This window comes from Athene noctua, chromosome 6 (genome assembly GCF_965140245.1).
Source record: "Athene noctua chromosome 6, bAthNoc1.hap1.1, whole genome shotgun sequence".
NCBI classification, from domain to species: domain Eukaryota; kingdom Metazoa; phylum Chordata; class Aves; order Strigiformes; family Strigidae; genus Athene; species Athene noctua.
Genome location: NC_134042.1, coordinates 11857784 through 11876792, shown reverse-complemented (window position 1 = coordinate 11876792; position 19009 = coordinate 11857784). Strand labels below are relative to the sequence as shown.

General features: G+C 39.2%; 1 protein-coding gene across 2 annotated transcripts in view; it reads left to right on the top strand.

Annotated features, from left to right (window-relative positions):
* SPTBN5 (spectrin beta, non-erythrocytic 5) overlaps positions 1–19009 on the top strand; it is a 97864-nt gene that overhangs the window by 70694 nt on the left and 8161 nt on the right. For both annotated transcript variants that reach the window (XM_074909575.1, XM_074909576.1), the window contains 16 exons: positions 831–1019; positions 2021–2098; positions 3517–3689; positions 4720–4810; positions 5430–5576; positions 7195–7332; positions 8053–8309; positions 8479–8665; positions 11571–11783; positions 12160–12356; positions 12919–13123; positions 13859–14053; positions 15167–15322; positions 15843–16060; positions 17572–17761; positions 18729–18905. In XM_074909575.1, coding sequence (XP_074765676.1) covers positions 831–1019; positions 2021–2098; positions 3517–3689; positions 4720–4810; positions 5430–5576; positions 7195–7332; positions 8053–8309; positions 8479–8665; positions 11571–11783; positions 12160–12356; positions 12919–13123; positions 13859–14053; positions 15167–15322; positions 15843–16060; positions 17572–17761; positions 18729–18905 — 2811 coding nt within the window. The remainder of the gene's footprint in view (positions 1–830; positions 1020–2020; positions 2099–3516; positions 3690–4719; positions 4811–5429; positions 5577–7194; positions 7333–8052; positions 8310–8478; positions 8666–11570; positions 11784–12159; positions 12357–12918; positions 13124–13858; positions 14054–15166; positions 15323–15842; positions 16061–17571; positions 17762–18728; positions 18906–19009) is intronic.

Here is a 19009-nt window from a genome sequence, read left to right as displayed (position 1 = left end):
AAAGGGTTTTTTTCATTCAGGTTAGTGACTCAAACCAAAGTTCTCAGGAGAGATTAGAGTTGAGCACAAGGTGCTAATCAGAATTAAAAAAAAAATAGAATGGCTATCTTACAGCTGTGTTATCTATGACTGAGCAACACCACCCCCCAAAAAAGCCCTAGAAACATCAGTTCTAATTTCAGACATTTAATAGTACATGCCATAGTTTTTAAGGTGATTTATGAGTTAACACATGGTATTATTTCAGTGCATGGTTATTTTTATTATTAAGAATTTCACATTCTGTTTGCAAAGGTCATAGTTGCTTGTAATGCTTTCACCTTCAGGATTCAGTATATAGGAATAATTCATTCCTCAGACCAGGTGAAAAAGTTAAATGTATTTCATTTTAACACAACAAAATAAAGTAAAACCATGTATTTAATGTAATAATCTGATGCCAATTTATTTGGCAGGAGGGGAAAAATTCTAGCACCATTTCTCATAAGAACCACCTTTATGTAGGAGGACTGGTAGGGGATATGGTGTTATGGATATTCAAAGCTGTGTTCATTTCTGTCTAAGCATTTTCTATTCTGTTTCTAATTTAATCCCAATTTTTATTTGTAGGAGACCAGTTGTTCTTAGAGCAATAAAGTCATTTTTTGTCCACGTTTATTTTCTATTAGGCAATTCTATGCTCTTTCAGTAACACAGCTCAAAGATGAATGATTTTCCATGCGAATATTAGTGTTGGAAAGTTACAACCCATATTCTTCCCCTGAAGGCTTGTATTCTGAATAACTGGCATTTTGTATACCCTTGACATGAGCCTTAGTAATATATTTTAGGAGGAGATGGAAGCACGAGTGGAAAGATTCAACTCTCTCAGTAACTATGGTCAAGAACTTGCCAATTCTGGTCACTATGCAACCCCTGAGATTCAGCAGTCCCTCTCCAGACTACAGCAAGCCTGGTCTGAATTGATCCAAGCATGGCAGGAGCAATATAGGAAATTGTTTCAGGCACAAGAATTACAGGTGAGTAGAAAGATATTCAATGGAGAATGCACATGCCAATGACAGCTTTCCTCAGTATAAACAGCAAATTTATAAGATGGTATGATGAAAGATATGCGAATAATACCCAGAGTTTAATGTATATTTCACTGGTTTCTGGAAGACATGCTGAGAGCCAAGCACATTCAGTTGTGGCAGGACTTTTAGAAATTGTGCTTTTACAAACCAAAGAAATTTCTGTGAAATATGTGCTCATATGTTTTTCAAGGGCTATCAAACTTAGGAAAATTTGGTCAAACACTCATGCAACTGGCAGAAGGCACAAACTTAAAATGGAACTTCACTAACAAATTCTATAACCTCCCCAAAAAAACATGGAAGTAGGCAAGTATTGTTAAAATAAATAATCTCAAGAAAAATTTAGCATGGACAGAATACTGTATTTTTTCCCTGGCTTTCTTCTAAGAACAGAACTGTTTTGGCTGCAGTTTTCCAGAAATACTTCCCTGTAACAGTCATCTCACTTACAAAAATTCTGCTCAAATGGCTTGTTGGCAAAAGTTAGAAATAACTGAAACAGAGATTTTACAACAGGGAATGTCAAGTACCTTAAATAACAGCTGGTGCTACTAGTCCCATCAAAAAAGCTTCATACATATGAAAAAAAACATATGGTAATGACTATTTTCATTCTTCTTTATGTATTACATTCTATTTATTTTGGGCCGTGATACCATCCTTTTTATATTGACCAGTTACCTTACACAGCACTCTCTACACTACTAGCAAACAAGCTACAAGTACTTGTATCCTATGTCTCGGACAAAAAGAAATAATCATATTATAAAGGAGAAAATTATAATTGTTACACATGTGGTTTTGAAGCATCTGTTGCTTATTTCTATGCAGTGTTATGTAGTTAATTTTTGGAATAGCTGTGGAAGTTTCTGGGTTTCAGCCTACTCTGCCATAGTTGGGTTTGTCTTACACCATGTTTATGACTGCTTTTTTTCCCTACACAGAAATTCTATGGCTATGTGGAACAGACTGAGAGCTGGCTTAGCAGCAAAGAAGCTTTCCTAGCTAACGAGGACTTAGGGGTAGGTGCTCCAAGAAATTACAATTTTTTTCTGCCACCGGTTTGGGGGAGAGGGAGCTGTGAAGTATGATGATGTGCTCTGAACCCTCCTGTGATTTTTTTTTTTTTTTTTTTTCCCCCTTCTGAAGTTACTGTTCTGTCTTGTTGACAGTTTAGAATCAAATTTCTTTCCTTGATACTTTACACAGGATAGGATTCTCAGACCAAGGAGTAGTGAAACTGTCCAACCACTCTGATTATAGCAGGAAAATGAGACTGCATCTCTCTAACTAGTCACATCTGACCCAAATATATTTGCCAGCAGTGTGCGAGTCATCACTGCTGCCATACCCAGTGTAGCTTTAAACTGCCTACCTCAGGTACCAGTAACACGGCAATAACTGAAACCACAGACTGATGCAGGGGTTGCAAATGCTCTGCAGGATGCTGGATATACATTCTGATGCTTAGCTTACCCTGCACTTCGTTTAGGTAGTGTTACCAAATTAGTTGTCTCTGCAAGAACTACAATTACATCTCAGAGTTCATTGTAGACATAATTGGTACAAATGGTATGAAAATCATATAATGCTAGTGGCTGGTGTCTGTCTGTAATTTCCAGCCTGAAGGTATGTATTTACAGTCCCTCCATTAAAGTATATGAAACTTAGAAGGAGCCACCCATATTTAGCTCAGCAATGTACAGAAAATGCTCTGTGAGTACTTTCCCTTCCAATGACTCATGTAAGCATCCAGAAGTTTCCTTTTTTTCTGACTCATTCAACATGAGCTTTATTGCTTCCTTTAGAATAGTGGGAAAGCAGAGTTTATTGTGGTAACAACATTTTGACACCACTGATTCTAAAATTAAAAGTGCAGAGGGGTGCTGAAAAGAGAACTCTGAGTCATTAAGCTTGGGATTCACAAATGTTACAAGAAGTCAAATTCTCTGTTTCTCTCTGGATTAACTGTAATGTCAAGCTCCAGTCCTCAGACTGAAATCTCGATCTCCAAATTCCATGGGTTGAAACCAAGGCTCTAATTATAATCTCTTTCTGTGACATATTTGTTCACTTAACTCTGATCTCAGTTTGGCATCCCACATTTGCTTCCAAAATAACATCTACTTTAAGATTGATTTAGAGCTGATGCTTTATCTCTTGAGAAATTATATATTCCATGCAGTACAACAATATACAGGAGAAGCTAAGCATCCGGCAGTTAGTCCAGTTTTGACCCCAAAATAATGGCCTCAGACCATGCACAGAACATTATTTAGGCCCCAAGTCTCAGATTCAATGCCAATAAATTTCACAGACCAATAAATTTTCTTGACATCTTTCAAATGTGGGGTAAATGCCATTTAGCTTCTGGATTATAAGTGTTGTGGATGGAAAAACTCTGACTGAAAGCAGCTTCCCTTTGTTGAATTCTATCCAGGATTCAGTGTCTAGTGTGGAAAGCCTACAGCGGAAACACATGCAGTTTGAAAAAGCCCTGGAAGCTCAGATGGAGAAAATTGATGAGATGGCTTCATTTGCTCAGCAGCTAACGCAGAACAAGCATTATGACTCGGACAACATCACCAACAGATGCCAGGCTGTTCTCAGGAGGTGAAGTCAAACCTTTCCTATGTTGGCCACCATTCTCTTTTGCAATGAGACTCTCTCCACGTGCCTAATATCTTTAAATGGTTTAAGAGAACCATAAACTGGTTTGCATTTACTGAACTTTGTGCTTTGCACTGTGGTCTTGCCAAATTGGCCTGAGTCTAGTCAATATTTCATTAGGAGGTTTCCAAAAGACAGTGAAGTGGAGGGAGAGTGGGATTCAGAAAAAGGCAGTTTTCCTGTAATTCTGTATCCTGGCCTGGCCTTAGGGACAGTGCTGCAAACAAAAGGCAGAGGCCTGCTGTGCCATTAAATACTTCATTATCATGAAATACCATCAAGAAAGGTCATTTGCTATTCAACGGCTTTTTCACCGTTCTAATGGTGTTGATCTTAAAGCCCTTCTCAAATCATCTATTAGGGCATTTGAATTTTTCTGATCAGATCTTGCCCTTTCATGTGAATTACTTTATTTCTCCTAGCATGTTGCATATTGTTCATCTTAAATGCTGACAGTAGAAGCAGTTGTACTCAGTGCTATGGTAGATGAAAAGATACACATAAAATTTACAAGGAGAGGTTGGAGATCGCTTACAATTAAAGTGAACATATGCCTGCATTAACATGAATAAAGTGCTGCAGGTCCACATTTGGAAAAAAAGTTGAAAGGATGATGTAGCTTTGGTTTACCAGTGACAAATACCATCATACTCACAGGCTTTCCATATAAGAAACATGCTGAGTTTATGTTCTTTTGTACCCTGAAAGGCAGCAATGGTGATTCCTAGAGGCAGATATCATATATACAGAATTTATGTGTCTTTTAAACATATCTATCCGCTAGCGATCCTTTCTGTAGTGTCCTGAGCATCATCTCTGACAATCCAAATCACAGGAGGGTGCATATTATAGACATTTCTCTCCTAGAGAATGGAGTGTTAGATCATGTGTGTTTTAGAGATGAAAATTGAAAACCCTTATCTTATCTAATTCACTCTGTGGCTTTTACCTCACACATCTGTCTTCATCTCAGAAAGGAGAAACTGCTGGAGAATGCTGCTGCTCGCAGACATCTGCTAGAAGAATCAAGGCTTCTGCAGAAGTTGCTGAGGAATTCCTTTGAGGTACAGTTACACAGGTTTCATGGTATTATGGTTTCTTAAAACATACTGTGCTGCATAGATCTGAATCCCTGGAGGGATTTACTGAGAGAAAAATCAAGGAACTGAGCCTGGAATGAGATTATAGTGAGAAAGATGAGGATAAGATTGAAGGGATATTTTTTGGCTTTCAAGTCACAGCTTCCCTCCAGTCACCAGATGAAAGATCTACTGTTCATTGGACACCAGCAAAATGCAGAAGAAATAAATGCATTAAAAGGGAATGTGCCAACATTTTAAAATTCATGGAAAGAGACAAATTAGTAATTTTCTTGTGAGATACTTACAGTGGGTTTAGAAATAGGGAGATAATTACCCTTTCTCACACATGTACACAAGTGTCCACACACTGTCTTACCACAGAGAGGCAGCCCACTTTCCAGGTAACAGTGCTGGTAAACAGAGATGAAGGGGTGACTTCATTATGAAAGACAGGAGGAGCTGCAGGAAGCAGAACCTCAGAAGAACAATTAATTTGTGTCCCCACTCACTAGTCCCATGTTTTATACATATTAGAGGAGAGCCTGACAGGTTGGAACTAAAGAAACACTGAAGGTTTTGTCTACTTCTGTCCTCCCCAAAGGTGGCTGCCTGGATCAATGAGAAGAATAGCATTGCCCAGGATGATAGCTGGAAGGATCCAAGTAATCTGCAGACCAAACTGCAGAAGCACCAGACTTTCCAAGCAGAGATCATGGCCAATAGAAATCGCCTGGACTCCATTAAATCTGTGAGAGAAGTGGGGTTGATGGTGGGTGGGCAATTGGCATGAAAGACTACAGACAGTCTGAGTTACAGTGATCTCAAACAAGCAAGGGGGAATCACTGTCCCCTCGCTGACATCATTCATGTTGTCTCTGAGGGAACTGGGAAGCTTATTCTTTTAGTCCATCAAGAACTGTCTGTGTCCATCAGTTTCTTTCAACTTCTTTCTTATTGTCTAGTCTGAGCTTGCTGTCTATAGTCACTGTGCATACAATGGAAAGAGAAGGGTGCTTTCAATGAGAGATTCAATCCACTGACTTCAGGGACTTCTCTCTGGGGTGAATGCCACTTTAGAGGTATACCTGTTTCTTTCCAACAGGGAACCTAGCTGATTAGATACACAACTTCAACAAGTCAGTATCCAACAAAAAGGATCTAGAAGAGTTTTCAAGTGTTGCCTTTGCAGAGACATGCTAGCAGCAGAGATACAGGGGAAGTCTGACAAGCTTTGTCAGATACTTGGCAGAAGCTGTGATCAGATGATAAGTTTGGAAGGACAGACTGTTACATGTTTATTAACCTTAACTTCAGCACAGTGCTTTGCAATAGATAAATAAGTATTAAAGGTAGATTCCCTCCTCAGACTCAGCTGCATCCAGTATTGCAGAACCCCCTTTTTTTTAAAAAAAAAACCAACAAAACTTTTAACCCCTCTTTGTGCAAACACAACATGGGGTGTAAAAGGTGGAGTTACAATTCTCTGTGAACTAATCTGGTTTTAAAGAGTTATTTGAACAATCTCTTTCTCATTACTTCTTGATGCTCTGTCTTTTCATTGGGAATAGCCTTAGTCATTGCTCTTTAGAAGAAAATTAACATGTGCTGTCCTGGTACATCTTCTTTCTATTGCTGTGCCTACTTTTCCCCATTGCAAAATGTAGAAATAATTCTGTTTAACTTTCTAAAGCAAACTTGGTCCCAGCTTAAGGATATACTTACACACACTTCTACCTGATGGAAGTCTTTCTGTGGCCCCTCTACCTTTTCTTCTGCCAACCTGATAAGCATCTGCAGCTCAGGATTAGAAATGCAGATAGACTTCTCTTACCTGATGCAGTGGTACAACAGTACATGGTTAAAAGAGGTTTTATCTCATATCTCATATGAGATAAATATCTCATATCTCACTCGTATGAGATAGTTCTCTCTTAACATGCAAGGAAGGGAATAGAAAAGGACATATGGTTGAACAGTCTCAAACAGTGGTCATAGAATGTGGGACATCAGAGAAAAAACTGAATGCTTGCAAACTAGGCTCCCTGCCAGCTTTTAGGCAATGTAGCTGTTGCATAATGAAGATTCTCTTTATTCTTTGTCTTCTAATATTGTCTTCTAGGATTTAATATAATCTTAGAGGCCAGAAAAACAGGAAAATCAGTCTCTACGTTAGTTTCAGTAAGCATTTTGCTTTTATCTGTTTTTTTTATTTGTCTCTGCAGCCTCTATCTGTTATGTCAGGAAGTGATTGATGCAGCTGGCCCTTTACATAGCAGTGCCAGTAGACTTTGTTTATGGAGGCAAAAGTGATGTGTTCTGGTGCATTCAGCAAAGGAAGAAAACTCTGACTGTTCTCTCTGCTATAGGAAGGGGAGAAGATGCTCCATGAGAAGCACTATGCTGCCGAAGCCATTCAGTCCAGACTACAAGAAATGGAAGAGCTATGGGAGGAACTGCTAACAAGTTGTCAGGATAAACGGACCAAGCTGCAGGATGCTTACAAGGTAATACAGGGATGACAGCAGTTTGGGTCTCAGTGTCATTTCCAGAGATAGCACGGCTGCCTTGCTACACGTCTCATCTATGAGTGTGCCACTTGATACAATCAGACATGATTCCTCAAGACCATTAAAGCAACGAAACTACTAAGTGTGGACTGATTGAATAGAATTAGTGGGAGAATTGGAAATCCCTATGAAGGGGAAAGGATCTGTAGGCTGTATTCCCTTCTGCTTTCTGTTGCTGGTTTAGATCAGGATTCCAGAGAGGGATACTAAGGGAAAATGTGTTCACTCATATATGACAACTCTCTACCTCTGTCTCAATGGCACATTTTCTCCAACACACTAAGAAGCCCACAGCTGCTTTTCATTCTTCTAGCTCCCGCACATGACTTCTCATGACTGAGTTTTGCATGGGCGCACTGTCAGTATAAAATAGAGTTCTCCCTTTAAACGGCTTCCTTTTAAGGTTCTGTGTCCATCATTTGTATTTGTGCAACACAAATAAGATTAGCTCTTGATGTTCTCTGCATCTGTTCTTGCATTCATTGTGACTGAATTCCCTTGTTCATTTGGACCACCATCATATCTTGTAAGAGTTCACTGAGCACTGGAAAGTTTCTCTGTGGTTTTGTGTAATTGTTACTGAAAGTGGTCAAGATTTTTATATCATATTGTCTGTCCTAAAGGTTTGAAAGACTTTTTCTTCTTGCTTGTCCTCAGGGCCTTCATTTTCAGCGAAATGTAGAGGATATGGAAAAATGGTTGGAAGATGTGGAACACGAGTTGAAAGCACCATATAGTAACAATGATCTGATAGTTTTGAACAGTCATCTGAAGAAACAAGAGGAACTGGAGGAAGATATTGCTGGCCATAGGGATCGGCTGCAAGAGCTTGTGGTCACAGCTCAGCAGTTTCAGAAGGAGAAACATTTTCTTGCTGATGAACTAGAAGAAAGAGTGGATCAGCTGGTGCAGAGGTGTGTGAATGCCTGGCCTGTCTTCTGCCATCTTTTTCCTATTTTTATCAGTCTTTTCCTTCCCTGCTTATTTTTTTTCTTTCCTTCTCTATATCATTCTGAAAAGAACATTTTGCATTCATTCCTTATGAATCTGTGGTCTTTGCTGTGTTCCCTTTAAAACCTGCAGATACAAAAGTCTCCGTGATCCTCTGCAGGAGAGACGTGGGAGTCTGGAGGCAAGTAGGCTTCAGTACCAGTTCTTCCGAGATGTTGATGAGGAGTTGGCCTGGGTTCATGAGAAACTCCCCATGGCTTCCTCCAGGGATTATGGCCAATCCCTGGCAACTGTTCAGAGTCTACAAGAAAAGCATCAGGTAATGTCACATGAGAACCATTCTCAGTCTTTAAAATTAAAGAGAAAACACGGAATTGTTTGCCTCTGGCAAACTTCATCTGCTGTGTTTTGGCTAAGGGGAGTCATGATGCCAGGGATTACTCTTATCCGATAATAACATTTTTCAAAGGATATGCCCATGACTTGGCAACATGTGGGATTCCATGCTGCTTATCATTGCAGTGGAGAGGTACCACACCATATGCTTTTCTGTGGACACATTGTCTCTTTCTGTGGACTGAGTTCAAAACCTGACCTTTAAAACACAAAATAGATTATACAAACTGTTGTGCATGCTATCATAGCTTCTTTGGGCAACAGATGCTCTAACAAATATGCTTTGAAACTCGGTAAGTACATCCAAGCAAGCCAATTGCTCAGATGTCTCAGGATAAGGTCTCAAGAAAACACGTTGCTCCAAAACTCTTTCTACTCTGGAGGGAGGGAGTTAACAGGATATTATTATGATCCTTAGGCAACCTTTGTTCCAGTGGTAGCGTTCAAGATAGCTGCTGAATTATGTTCAGATGTGCCATCAGAGAAAGCAATGCCTGGAACACTGTCATCCCAAGTACCAATAAAACAGCAGCTGCCTTCCTAATAATTTTTAAATAAAGATCACTGTCTCTTCGCAAACATGAGATGGAAGAAAAAAAAATCCTGCTAAAAGTTTCTAGCAGCTATTGGTATTTAATGTTAGCATTTACGTGTCAGGTCAAGTGCCTCTGGGGAAAATCTGTGCAATCTGCAGTAGGGCTGGGAAAAACAGAAGATCTTACAAAGTGGGAGTTGTGATATATATACATATATACAGACAAAGTAAGCCCAAGCATTTGGTGCAATCTGTATGTCTACAAATAAAAATCTGATCTTGCAAAAAATCTGAAATGTCCCCAGAGTAAAAAGTCAAGACTGCTACAGGTGACATACTAGGACAGAAATTAAGTCTTTTAAAAAGTTGATTTATCCTAGGTGTACTCACCTTTTAGTGAATTGCAAAATATTTTTAAATATATCTCCCAGAATATTCCCGAGTAAGAACCATGGGTATATTCTGAATAGTTTACACCTTCTTAGTATTTGGTGTAATTCTCATATTTGTAAAAATTATGTATTTAATCAAGATGCAGTTGGTGACTTTGAGATTAGGCAGTAAGAACAAAAAACTTGTTTCATCATGATCAAAAGTATAAATGTTGTTATGTGAGCAATTACTCCTAAAAATTATGAGCTGATTGACATGGTAGGGAAGTAATTAGGTTCATGGAAGAAAGGAATATTTGAGCTGAATTAATCTGAGGAAATATTCGGGATAAATGAAGGAACAGTGGAGATACTGCTTTAGGCTGCAATTATCTTTGTGTTAATTGGCCAGTTCTCAAAATATTCCAATGGACTATAAGAATGGGAGATAAAGACCATAATACCAGTGCATAATATCATCACAATTCCTCCTGCCATTTTGTTTCTTATTCTTCTGGAAGCAGGATTAAAATATAAGCTTTGAATTCTCAATCTTTTAGAAGCTAGAATCTCTACACCTTTTTTTTTTTTTAATGTTGGCTTACAGGATAACAAATGTCAGAGGTAACATAACAGTCAAGAATTTACTTAGTTCCACCCTCTATTGTTTGTCTGAATGAGACAGATTTGCAAAATTCAGTCCTTGGTTTGTTACCACAGAAGAGATTTTGCATTAAATGTATCAACCTAAAAACAACCCTAAACTGTCTTGCAAAGCTGTATTTACACACAAATATAACATGTGTACACACAGCTGCTTGGCTTGGAACAGATTTTCCCCTCATCCCCCCCCCCCTTTTATTTTTTTAAATTTCATGTTATTATAAATGAAATACTGTGTATACATGTTGCTAAATGTTCAACTGCAAAGATGTTCTTCATGTTGCTAGCTTATTATTAATACACAGTACAAGATGTATAATCATCTTTGCCACTGGATTCCATTCTGCTGGGGTCAAATACGGTGTCACTTTTCAACAACACAGTGACTGTCTTGAAATTAATAGGGGGAAGTTAAAGGCAAGATTAGATTCAGAGCTCTTTTCCAGCCAAGTTGAAAAAGCAGCTCCTCTCCTCAGAGAGGGTGTCTTCTACATTAACACAGCACTGCGGTCTAACTCTGAAATTGCCTGTTCTGTAGCTATGAAAATAAACAGACCAATTGTAAAATGGTGGGGTTTGTTTGTGCTCAAGGTGCTCAGGCATAGTTAGCTGTGGAATGCACATCTGCCCAGCGACCAACTGGTGGCGTGGTTCTTCCCCACCCACACAGATACCATATGGGGGGTATATGGAGGTATGCATATGGTTTTAAAATCTACCAGTCTTCCAAAATTAATTTCAAATAAAGTTTCTGAGAACTGTTTCCAGTAGTTTTCTTCTCTCCCTTTCCTCTTGGTGGTCTGGTAGTATCTGTACCCTGAGTGTTTTCAATGGCTGTTATGCAAAGCTGCATCTTCCAAAAAGGTGTTGGCAAGTGATACATACTGATGAGCAGATGAATTGATTGTTCTTCCCTAGACACATTTTAATTCAAGAAACACTGTGTAATGGGGTGAAAGTGGCTGTATTTCAGTGGAATCTACAGATAAGAAGTATGTGATTAGTACTTCTTCCTTCCTTCCACGCTCTGAGATGGATACACACCAAGGTCGAAACTTCATGGTTATATTTGATTTCTATAATCACTCCTTCACCCCAGAAAACTCCTCCACTTCACTTCAAGCATTCACTCAACCTTTGCACCTCAGACCCATCTTCGTATATGGAAAACAAATTTATAATGGAATTACATGACTACATCATCTGGTATAAAAATCTCCATAGTTTTTATTTTTGATCTGTCATTTTACTCTTTACAGAATTTGGAGAATGAGATAAGCAGTCGAGATGCTTTGACCAAAGCAGTGCTTAGTACAGGGCAGAAACTGGTAAGGGGAGGCCACTCGGCCTCCCGCAAGATTATGGAGCATCTGAAGGAGCTTGAGACTTCTGTAGAAACCTTGAAGACAGAGGCTCAAGAGAGGAGACAGCGGCTCATGCAGTCATATGAAGCTCATTTGTTCCTGAATGAGGTAAAGATGATTCTTGAGAGATTTATTTTGTTCTGTCTTGGCTCAAAAGAACTGATACCTATATTGTTGAATGGATGCAAGTGCTGAGATAGGAGCAGAATTTCATACTGTCCTGATTTTTTCATATCTGGTGAATATGGATGCACTAGAGAAATAACAGTTATTTTCCAGCTGACTGAAGTGAGGCATAAACATGGAACCATAATTACTGGGTTCTGGGCACGCATTCTTCAGAACAGCGTCTGCTAGATTGCATTACACCTTAACTGCTCTCTGTTCTTACTGATATGCCTCTTTAGGAATCACTGCTTTTCAGTTTTCTTTGTCTTGACCTAAATCACAGCTGTGTTCAGGCTCATCCCTCTATTTTATACAGTTACTGGAGGTGGAGGCATGGTTGGCAGAAAGAAGCTTCGTTCTGGAGACCTCTGATTATGGGAAGAATGAAGAATCCACGCAAGCTTTACTTCGTAAACTTGAAGCTACCAAGCTGGACATGGATGGTTTCAGGCCCCGGATAGAGAAAGTGCAGGAGACAGGTGCCAGCTTAATAAACAAAGACAGCCCAGAAAGGTAAGAAAGTGAAAACAGGCTTCTGCTCCATGTCTAACAGAAATACCCAGAGAAGGCAAATATAGAAAAGTTCAGCCTTCAGTAGCTGTTAGCTCATTCAGAAAGATGATTTCAGGGGACATCAATCCTTCCTTCCCCACTGTCACACACTCAGGCCCCAGAAAGCTTGATGATTGTTTAAATGTTTTCATGACTGATGTTCTTTAACAACAGGCCAATTAGTGCAGATGAGCTTTGTTGTCCAGTAACTGTCATCTAGGTCTCATTTACTGTAAAGATTCAGAAAACACTGTGCTTGGGAAAGGAAATAGACATCATTGACAGTTCACTGTTTTTCATTGCCAGTTTTCTTTTATATCTGGGGAGGAGGAAGGTTAAAAGAGCCACCATTTGTATGAGATACTTTAATTTCCTGAACTAGCTGGTTTTAACAGCTTGGCATAACTCACTCCATGATGTTATCTGTTTTTTTTCTGTATTTTGAAGGTATTGCAAATTCAACCTGTCAGAACAAAAAGAACAGTAAACCAAAGGCATACCTTCTGATTCTTGTTCTTTGCAGCCCAGCCATACTTTCAAAGCTCCAGGGGATCCTAGCAGACTATCAGTCTCTCCTACAGAAGGCTGAGACCCGGAGAAAACACCTGCAAGAACAATTCCAGCTCTATCAGTTTGAAAGAGAATTTCAGCTGGTGGATGCATGGCTTTCCAGTAAACAGACTGTAGCAGAGTCCGCTGACTATGGGCAGGACTTAGATGATGTTGAGGTAAAAGAAAATAAGAAGTATTGTATGTATTGTGTGGCAAAGCAGGAATATTTTTGCTGCAATTTTTGTGTAGCTACTGACAGTGAAACATGTTACGGTGACAAAAACTAAGCAAACCAATTATCTCTGCAGCAAAAACTCAGACTGGTTTCTGTCTACGTATACAGGGCTTTCTGGTAGCATCCTCCAACAGAAAATGTAGGTGCATCAGAAAGTTAGCTTTTTCTTGGGATAAAGTGAGGTCAGCACACTTCACTGCTGGCCCTGATTATAAATTTGACAGGGCCTAAAAATTTGACGTGACCAGGGCCATGGTTTTATAACAATTTCAGGGGAAAACACTGGCATGCAGCATTCACACCTCTAGCTGCTGTTTTGAAGGATAAATTTCTCCTCAGGGCACACAGTGCAGAGAGGTATAATTCATAGTATCCACTCTTCAACAAGTGTTGCCTATGGGGACAGCCTAACGGGTTAAGTTTCTTAGCTTTTGATCTGGACAGCATCTGTTTGTCAGAATGTGGATGATTTTTCTCTGTGACATAAAATGTTAAATGATCAAAACAACAGATGCCACCTTCTGACTCTGGATCATCTAGGTTTATCAAGTGATTTGCACTTGTAGACTGCAATATATAGCTTTTGTGTTATACAGTACAGAGAAAATTATTCCTTCTTCCTCTCTCATAGAGGCATGCAGAAATTCTTATATCTGTGTCCTCATTTATCCTGCAGATTCTTGAGAAAAATTTTAAAGATTTTGTAAATGAGGTGAAACCTCTAGGACATTCCAAAGTTGGCTCCTTAAATGAGTTAGCATCTAAACTAGAGAAGGAGGGCCACAGCAAGATGGACGTTATCCAGAAGAGAACCAAGCAAAGTAATGAGATGTGGGAGAAACTATGCCATGCCATCCAGACAAGGACAGAGGTAATGAAAAACTGGGGCATTTAATTTTCTGCAGTTTTGCATGTCCTTCGTCCCTTCCCAAACCAATGCATTGCTTATGTTGAAACACAAGGTTTATAAGAGCAATGGGTGTATTCTGTTCTATTCTTTTTTGATTCATTTCCCTTTATAGCCACTGCTTACCCTGCTGTTCCTGGCAAGACTTATACTTGAAAGATATTTATCAGCCTGGAGTAATTATGCTTTCCTTAATTCGTTGCTAGGTCTGGTTTCTTAAAAAAATGAGCCAATCTAACAGTTACCACTGCTAACAGAAGACTGGCTCTGGCAGTCACTGGACTCTATTAAACTACTTCAGCTTATTAAACAAGACGAAATCTCTCCAGATATTTCTGCTGAGTTAGTTGCTTGAAGTCAAAGAAGGGGTATAGGAGAGAAGGTAATAGAGACACGGAGCCAAAACCCCTACACTTCGGCAGCAGTTAGCTGTTAAATCAGCTCACCCCCTCTCATGAAACTGCAGTCACAGATGCGTTTGGAAAAACAAAGAGGACACATAGAACTCAACGTTTTTGTGTTGAGAGAGAATGTAAAATGTCAGATGGCCTCAACGATTTTTTTCACTCCTGTTACATATACATTTTGCTTATGAAGTGGGTCAAGTCCACTATTGTCTCTCAGCAGTAGTAAATGCATGACAATGTTAATATATAGTTTGAATGTAAAATAGTATTACAAAATTTTTTAATCCTCTCATTCCAGAAAACCTAATTTTCACTTAACTCCTCTTATTTTCACTGTTTGCAGTGTAGGCCTCTATTCCAAGCAAGTTTTTTAGGAGACTTTCTGTGGTTGAGAGTTACCTTTAGAGGGTAATTCATGCTCTCCATCTTGATCATTCATCTTACATCAAGATAAACTGCTCTTTGGAGACATCTGTTTGTTTCCATTGACAAAGAGAACTTGGGGAAATTAGGTGAGCTTGAACACCTCACTTCCAGGTGACTTAACTGGGAAGGTGTTTTGCTCCCACTCTTGCTCAGTCTGTGCTGCATTAGGACATATTAAGGTTGCCCTTTTCTGTGCTGCAGACATGATATATAGTGTTACCATTAAATTGTTTCTTTATCCCAGAATCTAAGAGCAGCCCGGCAAGTTCACCAGTATGATCATGATGTGGATGAAGTAAAGGGCTGGATGCAGGAGAAAGAGGCAGTGGTGGATATAGAAGATTATGGATATGATCTTCCAGGTGTACAGACACTTCTCAGCCAGCTTGAAGGAGTAGAGGTAAGGGGATCTGTCATGAAGCAGTAGCAGAAAATCATAAATGGCAAAAAAAAAGAGACTGACACTTGATTTGAAATCCTCTCAAGTGCCTTGTTTGCAGGCAACCAAAAGATAAATGTATTGCATCCTGAAATACTCTTCGTGCTCACAGAAGGGGGCCTTTTCCTCCTGTTTTTAACATTGTGATATTATATTGTTAATGTTTTTGCTTCTAAGGATAAGCTTCTCTTCTAAAATCTATTCCAAATTGTCATTGTAATTCCAAATCTGAACTACAAGAGACTTCAGCTCCACACTTGTCAAAATAATCAGTGTGTCACATCTAAAGAAGCTTCTTTGATGTTTGACAATGAATGTTTAAAGGCATTAGGAAGAAACTGAGAGGAAAAGTCTTCACAGAGTCATATTTCCAACTTCTGTGCAGTGAGTGGCTAGAAAAGATATGCACCATCTTTAAAATCTGCTTTTGATAGATGTAAGTAGTGACTTGGACTTACAATACATTCTGTCTCTGTTCCAGAGAGATCTAGGAGCCATCATGAAAGAGCTGGAACGGATTCGGGGAGAGGCTTGGCACCTCAGCCGCACATACCCACAAGTCAAGGAAAACATCATGGAAAGACTCACAGATGTGGATGCGTCCTGGGAAAACCTGGACAAGAAGTTTCTGGAGAGGAAGGCAAGACTGAGCCAGGCAGAACAAGTCCAGCTCTACTTCAATGACTGCAGGGAGCTGATGTATGTGTTGGCCCCTTGAGAATGGCAGTGGGCCTTATTTCTTGTCTTTCCTATATAGGATTTTCTAAATAACACCTGTTAGTTATTTGACTCCTGGCCCAGGTTCTCTGCACCTTGCTTGCAAATCTCTCTGAATAATCATACATGGCATCTTCTCAAGAGCACTTCACAGAATTTACCACACATCAGAGGTGGCCATGTCATTCCACTTCAGCACAGTGTGCATGACAAATCCACATTTTTAGACTATTTCCGAGACAGTCTTGGAGAATTCAGTCACTCTGGATAGATTTGGTAGTCTCACAATTCCAACTGAAAATACTGCTGATTCTGCAGGAAGGTGGGGTAGTCTCTGCTAGATAGTCAAGTAATTTGTACACCTGTACAGACACCTGTGCCCATTGTTCTCAGAGTCAAAGCAACAACATTAAAGGTAACTTTCTAGAATAAGTTAGCACTTCCTCAAGTGCTGAAAGTGTTTTGCACACGTGTTTAATGCCATTGCCCATATGCACCCACTCTTCTGTCCGTTCTTTTTAGGGGTCTTTTTCTGGAAGAATTCAATTGCTGGGAAATTCCATGGGGGTTTTTTTATATTTTTGAATCTGAATTAGAACAAAATGTTGAATGCTTAAAGCATCTATAAAAACATATATTTTAAAAAGTTTATATGTTAAGCTAAATCTTTCATTATGTTTAAATCAATCATGCCAAAGTATCTATAAGCAGAGTTCTAACGTAAAAATTGAAAAAATAGAAATATGTTATACTCAAAGTGGCAGACCAATATTAAAATATTATATTTTCTCAGTTTATTGTAATTTTCCTCAAAATTGATACATTTTTGATGAAAATTGTGGGTTTTAAAATTTCTCACAGAAGAAATATGGACATTTATAATTCAGTGCAGTTAATGAAAGAGTTAATCCTCGACATGAGTAGAAATGACAAAGACAATGAAGTGGCTACCACTGACTTTTGGACAGTTACTATGCTAAGGGAGAGATCCTGAGCCCAGGTAAATCAAGATGCATTGATTTAAGCCAGTTGAGGCTCACAGAGTTGAAATTTTTCCGTAGAAACTATCAATATGCTTCTTTGCATGAGTGCTCTGTACGCATATGCAAGTACTTTCACGCATGGTGGTAAAGTTGTATGGACATCTGAAAGTCTCTGTGTCCCTGTACCACATATAAAACCCCTACACATGTGTACAGCCTAGGCGTTTGCAGGTACAGTTCTTTCTGAGGATTTGAATGTGCAATGCTTCAGTATGTATAGATGCTGCAGCTACCTTTCTAACAGGCTATATATTGAGATGGCACTGGGAACATTATTTCAGGTTATAAAAATCCATAGACGTGTGGGTGAACCCTCATCAATGTTTTTATATTCATATTTTTTGATATAAGTCTGTATACATATATCCACAGCCATGGAATGTGTGCATTCCTGAGTATTCAACAGACCTGGCTTCCTTCCCTTTTCACCCTTTTGACTGTATACTGTAGGGCCTGGGCCAATGAGATGCATGCACTAGTGATATCCGAGGAACTGGCAAATGACGTCCTGGGAGCCGAACTGCTCATCAAGCGCCATGAGGAATACAAGCGTGAGATAGATAAGCAGTGGCTAAAATATGAAGAAATGCAGCGGGCAGGAGGTGATCTGATGAAGAATGGACACTTCATGTCTGTGGAGGTGTGTTGATGAGTTAAATATTTTATAAACAAGAGTGAACAAAGACATTAAACAGGCAGGAGTTGCAGCTTTGTCTCTCTTCCAGCACAGAACTAAACAGGACAATCCAGTTTTCTACTATTAAAAGCTGCAGACTTCATGTGACATGTAGAAAAAGAAAACACCTTTTAAAGTTCCTACTCCTCTAAAAACTGATTTTGAAGCTGACCGTAAAAGAACAGTCACTGGATTGATCATGCTGTGTGGGAGGGTAGGGAGTTATCACCATTCCACAGAAAAGGTGTGAGATAATAAATGAGATTTTAGCATTTAACTACACAAGACATCGGATAAAATATATCACAGTGTGATCAACTATAGGATGGAGTGATGTCCCTGAGTACACCAGAAGATATGTAATTCTTCAGAAATCTTATAGAGCTAAAGGGGCAAAATTTCTGTGATCCTGCTATCTATGTACCTTTAGACTTTGACCTTTGCAGTGGTCCCAAACTTGTCTTCATGCTGTCTGTAGATCCGAAGATCACACCATCAAAAAAATCTTCAGAATTTATGCAAGATTATTTCTGTTGTAGAAAGAATTGGAGAACTTTCACATTTTAAGGCTCTCCACTGTTGCTTTGCCATAAATTGATGTATTTGTTGAATCTTCTGGTTCTCACTAGTTCTATAATACAAATTGCCTGGGTATAGAGTTTCATCATGGGAAAGCATATATCAGAATATTGGTTATACAGTATGTGGAATATGCACGCAATTATAATATACAGCTATACAACATACAAACTAAATGAATTCAAGTAAGAAAAATGAGGACTTGGACATCCTTTCTAAACTATGTTAACACTACAAAGTTATCTAGAGGTCATGTTCTGGATCATAAGGACAGATTACAAGCTAGTTGACTGTCACATGAGAGTATGATTGGATTTTTCACCTCTGGGCATTGCAAATGTTATTTTTCCAGATTGAAGAAAAACTGTTAGAGCTGTCGGAGCTGATGAAGAAGGTAAAGGAGAGCTGGGATATGAGGAAACAGTTATATGAAGAAAACTGGGAGATTCAATTGCTCCGCAGAGAGCTAGAACAAGCAGAAGCATGGCTATCTGCCAAGGAGAGCTTTCTTTCAGATCCTAGCTATGGGGTGAGTAACAACAGTGCAACACTACTGAAATGCCTCTTAGCATATACAGAGGACTTAGAGCATGTATCAGCTTGGGCTTGAAGTTAATCACAATCTAAACAGTA